The 22,057-nt window shown below is 38.7% G+C and overlaps 1 protein-coding gene across 2 annotated transcripts in view; it reads right to left on the minus strand.

Moving 5' to 3' along the window:
• The window catches only part of PRKD1 (protein kinase D1), a 115,724-nt gene that overhangs the window by 42,755 nt on the left and 50,912 nt on the right, over nt 1-22,057 (minus strand). For both annotated transcript variants that reach the window (XM_075192596.1, XM_075192595.1), the window contains exon 2: nt 422-560. In XM_075192596.1, coding sequence (XP_075048697.1) covers nt 422-560 — 139 coding nt within the window. The remainder of the gene's footprint in view (nt 1-421; nt 561-22,057) is intronic.

Below are 22,057 nucleotides of genomic sequence, written 5' to 3' on the forward strand. Positions count from 1 at the left end.
TATCACTGGTTTTAGGGAGAGGCTGCCCTCCCCACAAGAGAAGTATATATACACACACACATACATACACATATATATATATATATATATATATATATATATATATATATATATATATATATATATATATATACATACATACATACATACACATACATATACACACACACAGGTATGGGACATTCTTTATGGAATGCATTTAAAAATTCCGCTCCTCAATAAAATGCTTAACCGTGATCCCTCAAAGTAACTGTGGTAAAAGGCACTTGGTGATCATGTCTGAAACAGAAGCAATTATGTAACTTTTTTTTTTCTCTTTCTGGCTGTTGGAAACTCCTGGACAATGAGCTTCCGGATAATAGACACTATACCACTGCATGCATAAACAACTGCAGAGACAAGGTAAGAGTGGGGATTATACCTGACAGCACCACTTCAATGAGATCTCCCTCTTGAATGTCTGCCTCAGATTTCACCAGCTGCAGAATGTTTTCCGAGGTTGGGTCATGACGGAACAATAGGATCTTGTCGCACATCCCATAGAATCCACATTCTGGAAACTGAATGAGACAAAAAAGCATAAGTAAAATACAGCACAATTACAAACAAAGTGTAATTATTTGCATCCAGACAGATTGTGGGAATTGTGGCACATAAAAAATAAATTACACTACAGCCTCAGATTATGTGGTGTGCTTATCATAGTGAATGTTAAATCAGCAACAGATTTAGAAGAATAGAAAATTAATTTACATTACAGGTGATACTTTTTATGGCAGCTATTTAAACATGCAAATTTACACCTTTATTCTTTCCAGCACAGAGTGTGACCTAAATTGAAACGTTGCCTATGCATGTATAGATGATACATAGATGATGCACTTCTGTTCACACCAAGCATTGTGTTGTTCACTGTACTGGTGCACTGATTAAATCACTTGTGGCATGTCTGATGGGTGTGCTTAGGGACAGGCTCATCAATGCACAACCTGTATCTTAGTTTACTAGTTTACCAAGGCTAATGACAAACACCCCTTTACTCACATATTTTTCTCAACTGCACTACCTCTTTAAAATTGCAAATACAGATGTGCTCACAAATATTACTGGGTCTAGTGGAACCTGGCTAGCTCTTCTGCAATATAATGCCATAGCTGTGTAAGCGGCTTGTCACCTTGTGATTTTGACTGGTCCCATCCTACGAAGGTCCATGTTGCTTCAGCTCAGTTACAGAGTCCATTCATTCATGGTGCATTTTTCTATAGTGAAATCAGGTTGGCTAAACTTAATCTTAGAAGTCTAGAGTGTGTTGAATGGATGAAAGGAAACAATCCCAATAGATCAAATTAGTTGTTCCCCCCCCCCTCATTTTAATAAAGACATAGGAATAATGCAATTTGTAGAAAAGCATTTGACAGACCATTTAAGACTGCTCTTCACCACATCAAAGTAAAAGCAAAGACGATCTATTAGAAACAGTCTCCCAGACACATGTTTTAAGAATGCACACAATATATTCTGGTTTTTAGGAGATTATATATTCTGTATCTCATACACATCTTTTGAAAGCCTGTGGAAGAGATATTCACTCCAGAAATGCTTAGCTGGGAGACTGTCCCTAATAGATTGAGTCTTTTCTTTCATGTGGTGAAGAGCAGACTTAAATACTGCAACATCCAATGCTTTTCTACAAATTGTGAGTATTACTATATTTTTATTAAAATTAAAAATCATTCACTTGATCCATTTGGAGGGTTTCTTTTCCTTTACCCAGCTCCCCCCAGACTCATTCTACTATTTATAAACCTGTTGCGTTGCTGTGATCTCCATATGTGGACATATCAAGCAGGTGGTACAGCGGATGTCTGTTTAACTTTGTGATTTTAATGAACAGGCAGTGGCCGAAGTGGCGGTATGCCATACTATCACTTCTCTTACTGCCTTCATCAAATTCCATTCACTTCCGTACCCATTACATTTTTCATACTACCACTTTGAATTGTCTACTTTGACCACTGTGAACAGCTATATATTACATGTGACTGGATCCACCTTCTCCCACACAAAAAATAGGAATAATTTATTGTAAACATTTAGTTCTATGGATGGCACAGTGTGCCTTCTGTCTATTACTGTAAATACAGAAAATGTATTAAAGGTTCTCATTTCTGATGTAGAGCATGTTTGTGTGATTGTGCGAGACAGGATATTGCTAGCAGTGGCAGCTACCCCATTGATGAACCAAACCTGTGTTGGCATATGCAGTTATCAGAGAATCACATACTGTCTGTCCTCGTGACTAACCAGGGGGAAATGAACTGCACTTGAGGAAAAGGTCCTTGCCCATTGGCCTAGTTGTACTGATTAGCTGGCTCAGTGCAGTTCATTCACTCTCCCAGATTTACCAACCTGATAAAACCACCCACTAGAATTGATGTAGTATTTCAAGAGCTTAAGACGGTCTAAAATTCCCACAAAATTCTCTCTTACACTCACTATTAACCAAACATCTCTGCCACCACGAAGATTCAGTTCAGAGCGGACATGCTTAGAAAGTCTTCATTTACTCCCTCAGTTATCAAACAGCAATCACAACCAAATTTAATCAGCATTACTGTAAGCCAAACAATCTGCTTTAAATGTAGCATTTATAAAACAAAAGACCAAGCCTATCTGGCACGTGAATTAGTTAACACAAAGAGGGTGATTCAATTCAGCATGAGGTCCCAAAGGAACAGATGCAAAATAGTTTTCTTAAAATAAACCATAGCCGATATGTACTTTTGCACTGTGTATTATATGTCAACTATAACTTTTAAAACATTTCTCCAGTTACCTTATTCATTTTTTCATCTGGCTAGGAATAACTCATCTAGCAATACCACATTTCAGAATACAAATGCTCAATGTATAATGAACACCTAGCGTTGCATTAGAAGTCCTTAATTATATGAACATAAGGGTTATTATGATTTTGTGTGACCCATTTTGGCAGGAGCTTAAGAGTTAATGTAGTTTTGTTTTTGGCCAAAAGAGGATCGTGCTGCCTCTTCTTAACAAGAGCTCTTCTTGCAATAAATAGCACTTGAGTTGCATCCTTTGGACAGAAAAGGGTCTCCATGACAGCGGACAGGCATCTAGTGTGCGTCACCATGGCTGCAGGCAAAAGGTATGTATGGGGGTAACCGCCACTTCATCAAATGAAAGGCAAGACGTGATTGTGAGGCAGATAAAATCTTATTACAATGTCCTAGGTCAGGGAAATGACGGGAAAGATAATAAAGGAGGAGATTAATTAACTCTTTCATTGGGATTAACACTATGACATAATTACCACCACCAAAAAAAGACAGACAATTGCAAAGTATGGTCTTTGGCAGCTAGGCTATGCCTTCTGGGAGGCATTGGTAAAGAAAAAAAAAAAAAAAAAAGCCCCACACTTTTCACAAAGCTACTTTGATGCCAACATCTGTTTGTAGCAACAATAGACTTAAATTACCAATACCAGTACAGGTATATCGGAGAGAGAATGCGAGGCACAGCTAACATCTGAACACTATCTACTGCCTTTCACCAAATTCATCACCACTGATTAGGATGCTGTCCTTATTCATATGTAAAGTTTGAGGCATGAAATCTTGAAGGTCTGGCACAGGTAATGGATTTGTAGCTATGCTTAAAATTCTAATCTACCTTCACTTTGAGTAAGGTTATCTATACGTAAACAGAAGTTTTTCTTTACATCCCAGTAGGGTGATACTTATTTCTCCTGATCTGTCTATAAAGCCAGCAGCACCAACCTCTGCATTTAAGGATTTGTACATAGTTAATCTCTACCAGTCTGCCAGACACCGTGGAAGCTTTAGGACAATGAATCTGGGTTAGCAAAGGACAACCTTTTTTCTTTATTACCTGCATTACAGTTCATTCATAATGAAAAAACCCTTGCCAAGTGGAATCAATGCAATTAGAAATGTTTGTATAGAGGACCATAAAGCATGGCTAAACAAACAAAAGAAAAACCCACACCGTTTAAACAAATGTCTTAATGAAATCAAACTGGTCTGGGCCATAGGACAACTATACAGAGCAACATAAAAAAAACAGGTCAAACAACAAAGCTTTCACTACAACATACTCACTAACAACTATGAAAATAAAAAGGTAGACACACTCAAAAGCTCAGAAACATCATATACATCTATAATCACTATAACCAGCTTTGTGCAGAGGTGCAGCCTCTAAACACTACCTCAATACAGTGCATGGTCTCATATCCAGAACCCAGCTGTTGATGACAGCATTTGTTTCCAGTGAAAATTCCAGTTAAAACGGATGTACTTTAATATCAAAAATCACATGAAATACCGAGGGTGAAACTTAACATGGTCAGATAATGTGCAGTACGAAAAGTTTAGGGACGTCTTTGGAAATAAACAAAAACAAAAAATGCAGCGCTAAAAACATCTATAAATATTGACATCCTGGATGATTAATTAAAGTATAGTCTCACACAGTCGAATAAATATAAAAATAATAATAATTTATTGTATCAAATGAATACAAAGATATATAGCGAATCAAAACTAAAACAAGCTAAAAAGATAACATATAAAAACAGTCTGGATTACGTTATAATAAAACTGAAAGGGATAGAATGCTACCAAATAATTATGGAATACCTAGGAAATCCTTGTTGGTATATCACTGTGGGCCCACAGAAAAAAAGGCATTCAGTTCAAAGTAGCAACAATCTTTATCCCAAGCGAAGGTTGATATAAATGTATCAAACCAGACAAAAAAAAAAAAAAATAGGAGTAGATGGATCCAATATAGGAAAGTGTATAACACAGGCAATGGAAGAGACCTATATAAATGTAAACTTCTCCGGAAATTGATAGCATTGTAAAAAATCTGTCCAAGGGGCTCACAGATAACTGATCTAAAATAGGCAGGCTAGTGGTAAACAAATATGACAGGAGCAATTGTCTTAAAGTGCATATGGAAGGTAGTAAGTAAAGATGTACGAAACAGCGGGGGCCACTCAGGTAAGAGCTGCCGTACGTTTTTTTCCCCTGTGTCATGCCGGTAAATTCACTCAGATCCCTATTACGCCGATATCCAATGTAAATAAACCTTTGAGTCACAGAAAGACCCGTAGTGTAGACCCTGTCCTCACTGAAAAAATGCTCCCAGCACTGATAAAATCCATGTGCATATTTGAAATGATGAGACTAGCTGGCCAGCAACAGCGAGATGTATCCTCTGTTCATAACTCCAATGGATTGTCGGGCTCATGATTTGAAATTGTCCGAACAACACACTTATATATAAATCAGAAATAGGATTCAAAAGGCTGTATATGATAGTAATCCAATTGCCTCGTGGAATCGCTTGCAGATCACAATTCAGAATAGGTTCACTAAGATAGTAAAATAACCTACGCGTTTCATAACCAAATAACTTCATCAGAGGGAAATCTGGTTCCCTCTGATGAAGTTACTTTGTTGTAATGAAATGCATTAGCCTGCCTATTTTAGATCAGTTATCGGTGAGTTGTGGACAGCTTTTTTTACAATATTATCAATTTCTGAAGAAGTTTACATTTATATAGGTCTCTTCCATTGCCTGTGTTATATGCTTTATATATTGGATCCATGTTTAGTGAATGCATTACTCCATTTTATGCTCTATTATTGAGGGGGTTGTTCATAATAATGGATTCCAGAACAGATATGCCAGTCAATTAACAGAGACAGTAGTGGTGAAGCACGGCAGAGGACAGGTATAGTGAAGAGAAACGGGAGTACAGTCATGTGGGTGTAGAAAAGAGGCACCAGGATAATAGATTTTTGAGTCATCATAAATTAAGCAATTAAGCTTGACACGAAATATAACAAAATCTTTGACATAGACAAGCATTGGTATTCCATAATATTGTTTCTTATGATGTGTCTGATAAACACAGACTTGTGGTTTCACAAGTCTACAAGAACAACTGCAAAGTAAAGGTCCAAAGAGGAGTTGACACTTCGTTACTTATTACAGAGTGAGGCGTCTATTTCAGTTCTGCAGAATGCATGTGAACATTTTTTAAAGTATTGTAGCACAAAAACACACTGATCGTGCAGCAATGCTGTTTGACTGAAATATGTCATGAGAAGCTTGAACTCAAAAGCAAATGCTGCAGTCACTATGTCACTGCAGACGTCACGGATTCTGACTCACTTGGCCCTGTGGATGCAGAAAGTAGCATAAATACATAATTCCCACTGATCCATTTTTTAGGGGTCTTCCAAGAAAAGATGCGTTCACCTGTTTTAACATCAGGTGTATTCCAAAATTTACATAACAAAGATCAAAATAAAAAGTGGATGAGAAATAAGAAGTAAACAAGCTAGTTCAAAAATGAAATTAAAGTCTCTGTAATACTGAATGAAATAATAATATACCTCATGTTTATACCTCCCTCATATCTATTTAGAACCACCACTTTCATTAAAGAAGACATGTTTAATAGAAACACAAACAAAACAAACTGCAGCGCTAAAAAATTACCCATCTGTCCCAAGGCACAACTAAACAAAACTATTCTTTTATACAGCGATAAGTAGAAAATAAATCGTATTTATTCAAAAAGAGAGGAGTTTTGCAGTCAGCAGCTCAATCTATATATATATAATTGCCTAATTATTACTGCGCCTTAGTAAGATAATTTCTTTTTTGCATTTGTGGAGACATGTTTAATAGTATCTAAAACAAAGGCATGTGGCAGGATTTCTTGGATTTGTATTCATCTACAACAGAAATGGAGTAAATGAAATTCAACGTAACTGACCACATTTTACATTTTGCATATTAAACCTTATTTATTGTAAACAAACAATAAAAAACAAGAAACACACTTTTGCCCATTGTTCACACTGTGAGCTATGTAGAAGGCACCATATTATGAGTTCATTGATTTGGCAGAAACCAAACTTTCAAACAAGTCACCCCATATGGATATCTCAACACTATCTAAAGCTCAACAATGCCAAAACAGAGCTCATTATCTTTCCTTCTCCACCTCACCTCAAATGTCCCTCACCGTCATTAACACCACAATATTCTCAGTCTCCCAGGCACGCTGCCTTGGTGTCACACTTGACTACGACATTTACTTTATCCCTCAAATCCAGTCTCTCTCTCAGTCCTGTCACTTAGAAATATTGCCAGAAAATGCCCTTTTCATACCCAGGATGCTGTTAAAACTCTAATGCACTCTCATATCCTGCCTTGACTACTGTAACCTTCACTAATCTGGCATTCCGCTCACCCATTTGTCCCCGCTACAATGCAGCAGCAAGACTGACCTCTAGCTACTCCACCACTTTGCAAATCCACAAACTGGCCCCTTGTGTCCTCCACTATCCAATTCAAATTGCTCATCCTCATCTACAAAAGGCCTCAACACCACCGCCCCTTTGTATATCTCAAATTTCATCTCAATATACGTTAATACTCTTCAATTTACCTCTGACCTGCGTCGTGCCTTATTTCTGGTAACCACCTCTCAAACCCGCAATACATGACTTCTCCCTTGCCACTACGCACGTTACACATTTCTCAATTCCCTACCATTCTGACACAAATCTTTTACGTTCTCTGAAAACACATATCATTAGTACAGCTTACCCCACTCACCCCAATACTGACCACACTAAAGCAACTGTCAACTCCCACAACCTCCACTCTGAGCCACACACTCAGCTCTTGGTTAGCTGTGCCCGCTTCCAACTAGAATATAAGCACTCATCAGCAGTGCTCTCCTTGCCATTTGTTTCATGTCTATTTATTTTTTCTACCTTGTATGTCCCAGCTTTATGTAAGTCTTGATTAACAATAAGGAAAAGACTTGTCAAAATATAAACTCTTTGGTATGTTCTGGTGTGATTTCCAAAATAATGAAATGATGAGAGCAGAGCTGGAACATAAATTTATGTCCCTATTCATTTCTATTTATCGATCTCATATTTCCATTTATTAAAGCATTGTGGCATGGTCCATATGGAAGTGTAGACAATTTTAAGTATTTTTTATATGGATTTCTTTTCCACTCTAGTGACAGAGGGCTTTCCATCTATCCTACATAAGAAGTTGTATTTTAAGGGAAGGGCTTGGATGTTTGTGTGGGTGTTTCATAGCTTAGGTATCTTCTATTAGTCAAGTGTTGTATGTTCCAAACATGGAATATAGTGCTAGCATGCAGCACATACATGCTTACATCAGCAACCAGGTCTTTGTAATCTATGGTAGTATTTGAGTATTTACCTCAAACTAGCTGGTGTAACAATAGAGTGTTAAAATGGAACATTAAAGAAAAATAAATGGTAAAGAGACTGTCCCACCCTTCATTACAAATGTACAAAGAGCTAAACTGGCACCTATCTCCTTACAATATAAAATAAATCTGTTGAGGCTTTGCATACATTGTATGTTTACTTATTAAACCTCTTTTCATATGTACTATTTTATTTAGAAATTCTAAGTTAGCCTAATTCTGAGAACAAGGTATGACTGTGAGGCTAGGTGTTCAAGACTTCCTTGGAATTTGGCTCTCTCACATTTATTTTTTTGACAGCTGAACAGAGGGAAAAAAATGATAATCTCAGCTGTCACTAATATGCATGGAGAGAAGTTGGAGCAGAGCACACACACTTCACTAAAGAGAATAATGAGGCAGGGACAGTAGAGCATGATCTGTTTTCACACTGTTCTGGAATCTGCTTTATGGTAACCACAACATGCAGTACAGCTTAGGTCTGAGTCAGAGATCTCCAACCGCTTATCAGATACTCACCAGACCAAAGCCACTGGAAATCTAAAAAAGGAAAAAGTCTAGCACTCCAACCAATGATTGGACCGTTGCTGCTGCATCAGTGAGGTACCAGGAATTTAAAATGTTTTTCCCCTTCACAGGAGCAGAAGTGATGGTTAGAGGCACTGGTGGTCTAACACACAAATGGGACACCAGACCACCTCTATTATGAAAGTTGGAGGAGAGGAGAGTGCTTCAATTTCATGTTCGGTTGGAATTTAATTTAAAGGGGTTTCTTTTTAATTACTGTTGGCTACAAGGTGAACATTACTTTTCATTAAAACATGACTAACCAGGCATTTATACTTAATACTAACATGATTGAAAACTATTTTATTAATTTGTAATATACAGTAGTTTTGTAAAAGACAAAGAAAGGGACAACAGAATTGTCCAGGGAAAACACTATTTGGGTCTCATTCCATGTATTATAAACAGTTTTCTGCCAACTTGCACAATCATAACAAAAGTTAAGTAAAGGTTTCCACGACTATAAATTAATAACTGAAGTGGAAGTAAAAACTACAATTAGTAGATTTTCCTTCTGGCTGGTGAACTTCATGGATATTTTTCTAACCCTGAGAATAGATTTGACCTTATTTATAGTAAGGAAGGTTAAGGAGAACAGTGTTCAGGTAATCTTTAACCTACACAGTTTTGTGCTCTGCCATGCATAACCTGTCCCTTTGGCAGCTAAAGTTATTTTTCAATAGGCAAAAAAAGTTTTAAATTAGGGTGAGGGGCGCAAAAATGTTTAATAAATTAAATAGATCTCCTTAAAGTGTGACAATGATATGGAAGAACATTCTTTTAAGAAAGGAATGCAATGTATTTAACATATGAAATACAGCACATTTTACTGTACTTACCAATGCAATGAATTACAGATATGGGATTTATATATTTTATCGGGAATCCAGTTATCCAAAAAGTACAGAGAACCAGAAATACGTATTGAAAAGTAAATCATTGCTGGTGTTTGGTGATCATGTCAAAACACACATACATGCTCATTTAGTGCTTCTTGCAGTCATTGTGAGAAGCACTACTAAACTATTTAATGAGGATATAAGGTCTATGGCATTGTAAGGAAAGACGGTGGACATTTCAAAATGTAATTTAGTATATTTTTGGTATGGCACTCGAAGTTACAGAAAGCTACCAATAATTCAGGATAATAGAACCTGTATAAACAGCATAAACAGGTTTGCATGACCAGTACAAAAATAATAGAAGAAAAAAAAGTAAATAATAAACATGTTATCAAACTAAATGTGATGGACACAAGGTAACATAATTAAGGTTATGTTTGGAGGGAGGTGCAACTGTAAATAGACAGTGATTGACAGCATGGTAGACTTCCGTCTGTGGAAATGCAGTGTGTACATTGGTTGATTCATACATAGAGAAGACTAGTGATGGAACTTGAGCTGCTGTAACATTCTCAGCATTTTGACCTGTATCAGGTCCCATCAGGACATTGCCTCAAAGAGATGGCAAGTGATGCAGCTTCCTATCATTGTGTGAGTGTGAAGGTAATACTGAGCTGCAGTGGAATGTCAGGTTAACATGAATTTAACCTCCATGGTTCATATCTGAACATTTTAATTTTAGTGGTTCTTTATGAGTACCCCATTTTTAGTTAATATTTTTTGCTAATTCTCATACTGTTCTGTAAAATACACTGCAAATGCAATTCTGAACAAAAAACACCTTTTATTTTAAGTGGGAGAAGCTAAGATTAAACATCATTTGTAGAAAACAGAATAGGGAAAGGTCTAAATAGTAAGAAATATATGTTGCTGGGGCTTCCTATATTGCACGGATTTAGTGAGCAACGATGTTTGAAAATGCATTTCTCATGCATTTGTTTTAATAATCCTCCAGCAACACCGGAGCAAATCAAGTTTTTACACTTTCAACCTAACAGGCAACAATAACTATGCACACAAGGTATTTCTTTTTCAACTGGCTAATAAAAATCCTTGGCTTTTACATGTAAACAATGTGGTCTATGTAAGTATAGCAGTGAAGAGGGACTGTAGTAACTATAGCAGCAGTGTGGAGACAGATCTGTCAAAAGCTATATACAGAGGGGTTTAGTAAAAGCGGAAAATAACGTTGCTCTGTTACTTTAAATATGAAATTCAAGGTTATAAAGGACAAGAATGTTGGCTTAGGAAGTTACTGTGCTGCAGAGAGCATGGACCTGTCCACAGAAGGGATCATTTGCGCAGCATGCAAGCAAGACAGAGCAGGTGCTATAGCAACAGTGTTCATGCATAAGGTAGAGATCCATCACTCACTGTTACTATCCAAGGAGACAATGGAGGGGGAGGGCTGTGGAGAATGAGAAAGGTTTATGTACAGCAATAATAAGCAACTTGTTTTACTTTAAGCACTGCAATCACACTGAAACATTTTTGTTGGGCTTCAAAGCAAACAAGGTCTGAATTAAAAATGGAATATTGTATGAAGAATAATGATAATAAAAAAAAACGTATGCGGGAGGGGTTTGGATGATGAACAGTATGATCTTGCTTTGGAATAGAATAACAAACTAATAAAAACTGAGTTTACCCATATAAAAGGTAAAAAAAAAATAATAGTGAAGAGAAGGTGAGGAGGGGTAAAAGAATACACAATTGGTAAAGAATGACTGATTGTAGTTTATGGTATATGTTTTGGAAGGAGAGTGTTTTATCTGCAGAAACAAAAACTGCCTCACTAGCAGGGACGGGCAGATGCCCCCCAGGCTGGACCCAAAAACATTATTTTGGGCCGGCCCTAATTTCACTTACTCTGTGGCTGGCCCCTTCCCCAGGACCGTCCATCTTCTCGTTGGCCTGCTGATCCGGCCGAAAGCCCATCCTCCCTCCCACTAAACGTTTGGCCGGCTGGGACGCGCACCACGTGATTAGTGCCGCCCCATGTCAGAAGACTGCAGAGCGGATAGAACAAGGTAAGTGCGGGGGTGGTATATTAAGCGTGTGTGTGTCAGCAGCATACTGTGCGTAATATATATATATATATACATATATATACATATACACATATATACATACATATATACATATATATACATATATACATATACATATATACATATATATACATATATACATATATATACATATATACATATATACATATATACATATATATACATATATACATATATATATATATATATACACACACACACACACACACACACACACACACACACACAGTGTGGGAGATAGGCTATTAATTTAATTGTGGAGTGCAGGTGGGGGCTAATTATTGGGTGCTATTTTATTTGTGGGGTGATGGTGGGGCAATTTCATTTAATAGTGGGGGTTTATGAATTTATAATGGAGTAGCTGGACCTTTAATTTAATGCTGGGGTGGTTTGGCAGCTATTTATTGATTGCGGGCTGGTTGTGGAAATTGAGATCTATTTTTTTTTAATGCCTGTGATTGTTGTGGGAAATGTAAAATTTGTTAAATGTAAATGCTATTTGAATTATTGTTGGGGCTGTTTCGAGTGAGGGAAATAGGTTTTATATTGAATGTGTATGCTATCTAATGTCAGGGTTGGTTGGAGAGAAAGATCTATTTAGCAAATGTGAATATTATTTTAATGTTGTGACTGGATAGAGGCCTAATTATAAGATGTGGGTGCTATTGATTTAACACTGGGACTGGCTGGAGTTTTCTAAACTTTATGTACCGATTTTTTTTTTTTTTTAAATAGGGCCTCCAATATTACAGGATCCCGACAACCAGCAAATGAGCTAAAAGTACCCAGCAGCCAGAAATGGTGACAGTGACAAGAACAGGTAGGAGAGAGCAGGACAGTCTGCCAACTGTCCTGAATCTGGTGAGACAGTCCCGAATTTGGGTGACTATTTCGCTTAGGACAGTTGGGAGGTATGTCCGCTTCACTGTGTACTGCTCGTGAAGGCAGAACTGTGTGCACCTAACAGTAGTGCTCACAGTATTGCCTGTGTATTTGTCTAAAATGATAACCATGTTACATCATAGGGCGTTACTGTGACAAAACGAGTGTGATATGTGAATTATAGCAAATACTTTTTATAGCCTTCTTTTGTTTCCCCAGCTCACCAGACTATAACTGCATTGTCCAATAACATGTGGCTAAGGGGACATTGTAGTTCAGTGTACATATGTATATTGTTTATTGTATATTGATAACTTGAAGTAAGGTTGCTATTCATTGTATTTAAAGTAAAGCCAGGGGGATTATGGGTAGGGATCAGGTTGCCATGTGCCTGAGTAGGAAAACTAATTAGTGTCCATTGTTCTCACCAGGCTAGTCAAGACAGGCCATCTAACAGGGGAGGTTCTCTGAAAGGACAGCTCATCTTCACTCCCCTGTCCAACCCCCCCCCCCCTCTTTAGTCCAGCACTGACCAATGGTTAAGTAGAATAGACGCAGGGGTTTGCCCAGGGAGGGGAAAGACTGTGGAAATTAGACCTGTGATATATAAGGAACAACTCCAGGGGGGAAGGGTGTTCATGCTTGGATTTCATTCAGGAAGGTGCAAAATGGAGTTTTGAATTGTCGTTTTCTAACTCGAGTATATATATGCAGCTGAGAGGGATCCATGGGTCATGAAGTCTGGACAGCAGGTGACAATATCTCCTTAAGTTATTGGGGTAAGGGACAGATGATGTGGTAAATCTGCCTGGCATTTATTTACTGTGTGTACATAATATTCTAGTGTTGTTTGTATGACAATAAATACACTGTTGTATTTTTATAACTGCATTTTGCCTGAGTGACCATACGAATCCTAGAAGGTACTGGGTAGCACTGGGCCAGATAAACCCGGTATCTTCACAGTTACCCTGTCTAAAGTGCCTAGACCCCCCAGAGCCTTAATCCAACTCTAGGACTGGGCATAAAAATATATATATGGATTAAGCAACACTAAAATAGCCTCTTTTTATATAGACAAACATATATTGTACCAAAAAAACCACCCTTTAAGAATGGGCCGCTACTTATGGGCCAGTGCTGTGTGTTTGCCCCCCGGGCTAAAGTCTGCCAGCCTTCCCCTGCTCGCTATATTTATCAAAGGGACTATTAAATGTGTTAAAATAAGTATAAAAACACATAAAGTACAATGAAAAAGATGAAAAAGATGAAAAACTTGTCAGTACCCGCACCTAGAGCAGGAACAGTAAAGATTAAAGAATGTGAGAGACCAGATTGTTGTGTAAGGTCCAAAAGGTGGGAGACATCTACAATCTCTCCCAAGAGCACTTCTAGATTTTGCTAGTGGATGATAACATAGCTCAGATTAGGCTATGGTTGAAAATATAGGTGTCATAGGGAATATAACATTTTTCTATTTATACCCGCCATGGAAGTTACACTGGAGTCTCAATTTTTCAGTGTTAGCCACTGAAGTCTTTGGTCTCCTGAGCTTCTATCATGCTAGAGTTGTAAGATACTTATAAGAATATTTGGAACATAACAGGACAATAAAAAGGATGATCATGAAAGATATGGAGCCATGTAAAGCTGGGTACACACTACATGGTTTTCGTCCAATAATCGGCTCAATCAGACGACATACGACCGCTCGTTCAATAGTCGGGTCAGTGTGTGTAGTGACACGATGGTTGAAAGTCTGCCCAAATGGACGATTGTCGCCTCATTTGGTTGGTCGTACCGTTTTATATTTTCGTTCAAATCTCGTTTCCGTTGTGCAGTGTCCACGACAATCTTTCGATACTTCCTCGACCTGGGGGGAGTGTGTATGTAAATTTTTGATGTCTGTCCCAGTCCCACGTGGTGCAGTATCCGCACATCACAGGCTTGTGTTTTGTGTGCAGTTGCTTGTTCTTGTACTACTGTGGCCATTGTAGGTTTATAAATTGGAATGAAGAGACAGTGTAGCCTTCTGTTTTTATGCTGTTTTGGGAGTTAACTATAGTGAAAGCTCTGCCCCTTTATGCTGTCTTTAAGCCCGCTATTGTTGCTATTTCGCCACAGGGACCAAAATATAGATATAAACTGATCTCCAGCAGTGTGAAAGGTGAGAAAATTAGAGTATTTATGTCGTAGATTACAAATTACAGATATAGAAGTTAAATGATAAACATTTTTTATTTCCTTGTTTCGTAGATAAAGAAATCAAAGGGAATAGAAGCGACATCAAGACCTGTTCTGCCACAAACCAGTAGCACCTTTAAAAATAACTTAAACATAATACTCTGCAGTATTCAGCTCTGCGATTTGTATGGGCGCGCTCACTTCTCATGCGGATCTTTCTGACTGCTGTGTGTTACAATTTATGTACCTTTTTCTTGCAATAAAAATGTTGCTTGAACACGGTGTGGTTAATTCTGAGTAATTCACAATTATAGGTTAATAAAGGTTAATATAAATGTAATAGGTTATCTACTATATAAATGCCTAGTGGCGTTTGTGGGGGGGAAAAAAACCCCCAAGCTGCAGCGCCACCTGCTGGGCAGAGTTATACACTGACCTATATATTTCTTGAAGGAGAAGTGACAGTTGGGAGTGGTTGGTGGTTGCCGGGGGTGACAGTGGGGAGTTTTTAACACCTTAAGTAGCTTGATGAAGATGAAAGATGAGGTGATGGAGAAAAATGATGAGGTGGTGACATGTGGACAAAACCACGTTAAAAAAGGGAGCTTGCGTCGGGAAGTAACGCGCTTCCCCTGAGGAGGCCTGGGCTAGACCCAAATGCATGACAAGAACCTTTTTAACACCTTAAGTAGCTTGATTTGACTAGAATGCATGAGTATCATGCACGGGTTAACTTGTAAAGGTATAAGTGTATAAAGAGTAAATATTAATACATAGAAGCAAAGGGTAATAACACACGTGCTTTACACAAGTGTAATGGTCTGCAGCCAGACAGGTGCAATATACATCGATACAAAACACAGTGATGCAGATTCCGCACCACGTGGGACTGGGATTGACATAAAAATTGACATACACACGCCCCCCAGGTCGAGGAAGTATCGGAGGATTGTCGTGGATCGGTCGGAAGTTCATACACACTGCACAGTGGTAACGAGATTGGAACGAAAATATTAAACGGTACGACCAACCAAATGAGGCGAGAATCGTCCATTTGGGCAGACTTTCGACCATCGTGTAACTGTACACACTGACCCGACTTTTGAACGAGCGGTCGTATGTCGGCTGTTTGAGCCGATTATTGGACGAAAACAGTGTAGTGTGTACCCAGCTTTACAAATCAGGTGTTTCTCGCTCCTAATAAATTACACCTAATTCAGTAATATAGATAAACCTCACTGGCACTGTTGCACATAAACTCTGATGAGTATTTGTGAGTTCGCTGTAAAAGCAGCTGGACTGTTAGGGACATTGTGGGACAAACTTCTAATCTTCTTGCTGATGTTTATCTTTTTGTTTGCTGCCCCTGAATACGTTTCACTAGGTGCTAACCAACATTCACATCATTTAATCACGCAAAACCTATGGCAGAAAGCCTGTCATTTAATGGCAGCAGAGAAAGAAAGGAAAGATCTGTAAAAACCCAAGACAATGATGAAAGCCAATAGATGTGACATTTTGTGTATAGATGGAGTTCAGGCACTGATATTTTAAAGATGCACAAGACACTAAGTAACCCCCTCAAAAGGAGTAGACACCAGCAGCCCTTGGCCTTTACACAAGCCAAGACAGAGAGACCACTACAACAATGGATTCAACTCTTAAATCAAATGACTTATTCACAAACAGCAAGGGCATTGCCACAAATTTACATTATAGATCTAAATAAGAGTAATTTCAGCTGACAGCTCACAACATACTTGTGCAGTCCTCATTATTCTATTATTGATGCTGAACAATATTACAGTATATATTTGGGTTTGTGCTATCCAAAGTCAATAGAAGTGAATGTGTCATGAAATAGTGATCCTGTGACAACATGGTTCTAATCAATAGTTGCTAGGTATAGAAAAAAACCATTAAACAATTCCTGCTGCTCAACAGTGCTGACATAGGCTCCGGGCATATATACATGCGTTTTGTGTCGATATATTCATTGTGAATTATCATGTTATTCTGTCACTGTTAATTTTCTCCTAAGAACAGATTTCAAAGGACCCGAAAGTTGCATGTCCTACACTAGGGGGTAGATATACTAAGGCTATGTACATACTGAAGGTTTTTCAGCCGATCGGGCCAATCACCAGATAAACGACCGCTCGGCCACATATTGCATTGGTGTATACCAGTGATGGCTAACCTGTGACACTCCAGGTGTTGTGAAACTACAATCCCCAGCATGCATTGCCAGTAGATAGCTAGCTAATAGCTGGCAGAGCATGCTGGGATTTGTAGTTTCACAAGACCTGGAGTGTCACAGGTTAGCCATCACTGGTGTATACACTTACAAGATGAACAACAATAGTTCCAAAGTACCGATTGTCATTTCATTTGGTTGGTCGTACGGTTTAATAATATCGTTCGAAAAACCTTCCAATCATGTAGTGTGTATGCACTCACGATCTCCACGGAGTCATGATCTTTTCAGCCGTTGCCAGCAATGAATATGTTCTGGTGACTGAATGTAGAGAGTACTGTAGATTGAATTTATTTGCTCTGACGCTGAATATTTCTTTTCAGATTCACAGAAGCTAACAAAATTTGTTATGACATAAGGATAGCTAGAACAAAGTGGTTAATTAGTGTGATAGGAATGAATGAATGCATACTGTGCTGTCATTCTCTAAATGACTATAAGACTAGATGAAGAACACAGATCTGAAGGTAAATCGTGCATAGTGTGTATGCATAAATCGCCCAACAGGTCGAACCTTCAGTCGTAGGTACAATCGTCATAGGTTACAGATTGGTCGGAAAATTCTCCAGTGTGTATCTAGCCAAAAGCTTCTAAAAATAAAAAAAATTGAGGCATTACTCTTATCAAAAATCAGATTCTAGCTACAATTTAGGCTGGGTACACACTGCAGAATTTTCCCACTAATGTGTTATCGACAACGATTGTACCAATGGGTGGGGTACGTTATAATAACGCCGATTAATCCGACAACACTTACGACATGACGACACCAAAGGGCTCCTCACCGAAGAGGATCGATGACGACTGTTGTGGGAAGCGACTGGAACCAATCCCGATGAAGGAACAATCCGATGCGACTTGATGACGTCACTTACAACTGCAACGCTGTTATCGCTGCTAAGAAGGTAACGTATGCGCCCATGTAGAATGTACAACTCTTTGTAAAGTACATTCTACATGGGCGCACACTATACATTACCCCCTTAACAGCAGCGATAACAGCTTTGCGGATGTAAGTGACTTAAAGTCGCAGCGAATTGTTGCTTCATCAGGATTGGTTACGTTGCTTCCCACAACAGTCGTCATCTGTCCTCGTCGGCGAGGAGCCCTTCGGTGTCATCATGTCGGGGTAAGTGTTGTCAGGGTAGTCAGCATCGATATGCTGACTACCACCTGTACCAACAACAGGAGAAAAAAAAAAAAGTCCTGATCATCATGTGAACACACTATACATGTTAAAAGATTTGCCCTCAGATCTGTGCTCTTCAACTGTCATAACGGTCGACTGAAAAGATCATGACTCTGTAAACTCATGATCAGGATGCAGAATGTCATTACATAGCTGAACAAGATTTTTAGTTCTGCTGAACATTCAAATCAAACAATGATCGGTGATTTGGAATGACTATCGTTCATCGTCTAAGGATAGGTACACACTGAAGAATTTTCCGACAACGATTTTACTAATGACTGAAGGTCCGATCGCTCGGGCAAGAAATTTAAATAGGCCGAGCACATTCGTTTGCAACCGCACAGCAGCATATTCTTTTACTATTATGGATACTGTTGAAGAACAGCAAGCTACTCCTCTTTTGCTACTCACTATGGCAAGAAGAGTGCAAGTACAGACCGAAAGGGAAATAAGGACAAAGAATCGGTCTTCTTGGACCAAAGAGTGGTTCCAGAGGAGAGACTCATTCTCTCATATGCCCCTGCTGAAGGAGATATGCAACAACAACCCTGATGACTTCAGGAATTTCCTGTGAATGAATATGCTCCAACTAGTTACCCCCATGATCCCGTTTAAGGAAAAAATGTTCAACAATAAATCTGTTGGATAAAGAATGTGCAATTTACTTTGTGTATTTTAGAGTACTATATATGTATTAATAAGCATATAAAGGCACAAGTATAAAAAAATGTTAAATATACACATACAGGGTTATAAAACACGTGCAAGATACATTGCTATGTACACAGGTGTATAAATATGCTAGCAGTCATACACAATACACATCTATATAGTTCATGTACACAAGTTGTATAATTAGGCAGGCAGACAAATCTAATACACATCTTTTGTATTTCAAATGTATGTGTCTTTATTCTATACTAGGGTGACTAATGGGCATAATTATAGAGGCAGACATATGCAATACACATATACAGAAAGCAAAGCTATGCACTTTTCTTGTAGACTGTACTGACAAAGGTATATAATTAAACAAGCAGTCAAGCTATACACATCAATGCAGTAGATGGCTACTATTACTTTCCCATTAAAAGCACCCAATTACAAATTGATTGATGTGCAGACACCACATCACCTGGGAGAAGTACAGGCATCAGAAATTTACATACACATGCCCCCAAAGGAGTTGCAGCTGGAGGAACTATCTGCAGTTGGTCATGAATCGACCGGAAATTTACTCACATTACATAATCGTAAGGTGATTGGAAGGAGATTATTAACTGTACAACCAACCATATGAACCGACAATTGGCACTTTGGAGCGACTTTCGACCATCATGAATTTATACACACTAAGGTGACATACGGTCATATGTCAGCTGTTTTGCACAATGATTGGACGAAAAAGCTCCAGTGTGTACCTAGCCTAAGTGTACACACTAATGCGATATTGGGGCGAACGGTTGTTTATCGGGTGACTGGCCCGATAGTTGGCTGAACACACTGTAGTGCATACCTAGCACATTCTAGATAAGCGACAAGCAACTGGGGCTGCAAGTTCTAGAAAGGGATAGCTAGAAACTGGTTGGGTGCTATAGGCAACAACTGCACTTTTCCGTTCTAGAAGCTTCAGCAAATCTTCCCCTAGGACTGACAGCAGTACACACACTTTTTGTTGTTTTACTCTTGTGATGGTTATGTATGCTAAGCTGTATTGTGGATTACCGAAAAGCAATGTTGTCTCTACACAAAGAGAAAAAAAAAAAAAGAGGGCGACAATGATAACCATTACCATTAATATGCAAGTTTACCAATGACATTTTTAAAGAAGCATTTCTGAGCAATAAAATATGGATTTCTAAACATAAACATACTGCCAAATACACTCTAATACCCCATTCATACTGCACCAAAATCCCGGGTTTTTGCCGGGGCGAGCTCAAACGACCCGGGTCTTGGTGCAGTATGAATGGTACAAGTCAAAAATCCCGGGTCTAAAAACCCAGGTCTTCAACCCAGGATTTATCGAGGGGTAATTCCCGGGTCGGACCCGGGTTGCCTGCACTATGAATGGTGCAACCGGGGTTTTTCAACCCGGGTTGCACAGAAAACAAGCTGATTGGTAAACAATCACCACCCACTTTTGCATCATCTTTATGCGTCAAAAAACCAGTCACCTTTCAATGACATCACCATTTTTCAGCCAATGAAAACTGCTCTGGTGATGACTCCCACAAATTGCCAGGGCACAGACTTGTACAGTATGAACGGGGTCAACCCGGAAAATTCCCGGGTCCGAGGTGCAGTATGAATGGTGTTTCTGAGCTGGGACGCTCCGAGCCCCGGCAAAAACCCGGCTTGAAAAACCTGGGATATTGCCGGGGCGGCAGTATGAAAGCGGTATTATTTGACGGCTAATGTGTACACAATAGAGCTGCAACTGAATTAAGAGTGTTTGTCATAACAGTCTTCAAAGCCAGTGGGAGAACAGAGGGTCTTTCAAAAATACAAATCAAAAGAAGCAGCAGAGATTGTTTGATCTATCATCTGTATTCTGCCTACACTCTCACTCAAAACACAATTATCCCCCACAGGTTACAGTATTGAAGCAACCACCACAAGAAGGGACTTGTGCCTTATAGTCCCCAGGGCAGTTATGCTGAATGAGTGTAAAAAAGTTAAATAAAAGTTTATTGGGGAAAAAAAAAAATCATCACCTGCTATTTATTATAGGCCTTCATCTGCTAAGCAGATCTAACACTAACCAGGACTCAGTCCTGGCATTGAGTGGGATTATCAGTTATAAAACATAAACCAGCAGCATTGTCAAAACGCTAAAGGCAAATATGCTGTGTGCTGCAAATAAGGATTTATAACCGTCCGATTAATAGATTTTATGTGGGCTAATTATAAAAAGCAATTATTGTGCTGTAATTAATTAAGTTTTCTTATGACTTTTTAATCATGATGGTCCTCATTGAAAGATCATCTCTATACGATAAGTTCTAGAAGACAATGCAGCTATTTAAAATGTATTAGTTTGTGTTTACTGTGTCTCCCGGGAAAGTGGCCCAAAAGAGATTTGAGACATGCAGGAGACTACTATGTTTACATTACCACCATGGCAGCATGGTGGCACAGTGGTTAGCAGCGCTCAGATTGTTGGTCCAATTCCGACTAGGGCCCTATCTGTGTGGAGTTTGTATGTTCCTGCCGTATTTGCATGCGTTTACTTCAGATACTCCGGTTTCTGCCCCACAGGTTAATTGGCTTCGGTCAAAATGAACCCTTGTATGCAGGTGGGGGGGATGGAATTTTGTGAATGATTAATTATGCTCTCTACAGCACTGGGTAATATGATCAGTGCGATATAAATGATAATAGTAATGTTATTAAAATCAAATGACTGTGTAATGGGTTAAATGGTTACACTATTTCTTCCCAAATATGTAGTCTACATTACAAGGTATACAAAAGCCCAGAAATTCTGTTTGCTATGATTCAAGTATTTCTGCTTGAAATTTGCATTTTCAAAAATCTACCCACATATATGCAAATTATGCTGATTTGTAGGTGCAATATTTGGGATTCACTCTACCCAGTTTTGATAAGTACATAAGTCTGTCACTAATTTTACAATTGGGCTTGCGTTAAGACATGCGCTCTTAACACAAGCCC

This window comes from Mixophyes fleayi, chromosome 12, assembly GCF_038048845.1.
Source record: "Mixophyes fleayi isolate aMixFle1 chromosome 12, aMixFle1.hap1, whole genome shotgun sequence".
Taxonomy (NCBI): domain Eukaryota; kingdom Metazoa; phylum Chordata; class Amphibia; order Anura; family Limnodynastidae; genus Mixophyes; species Mixophyes fleayi.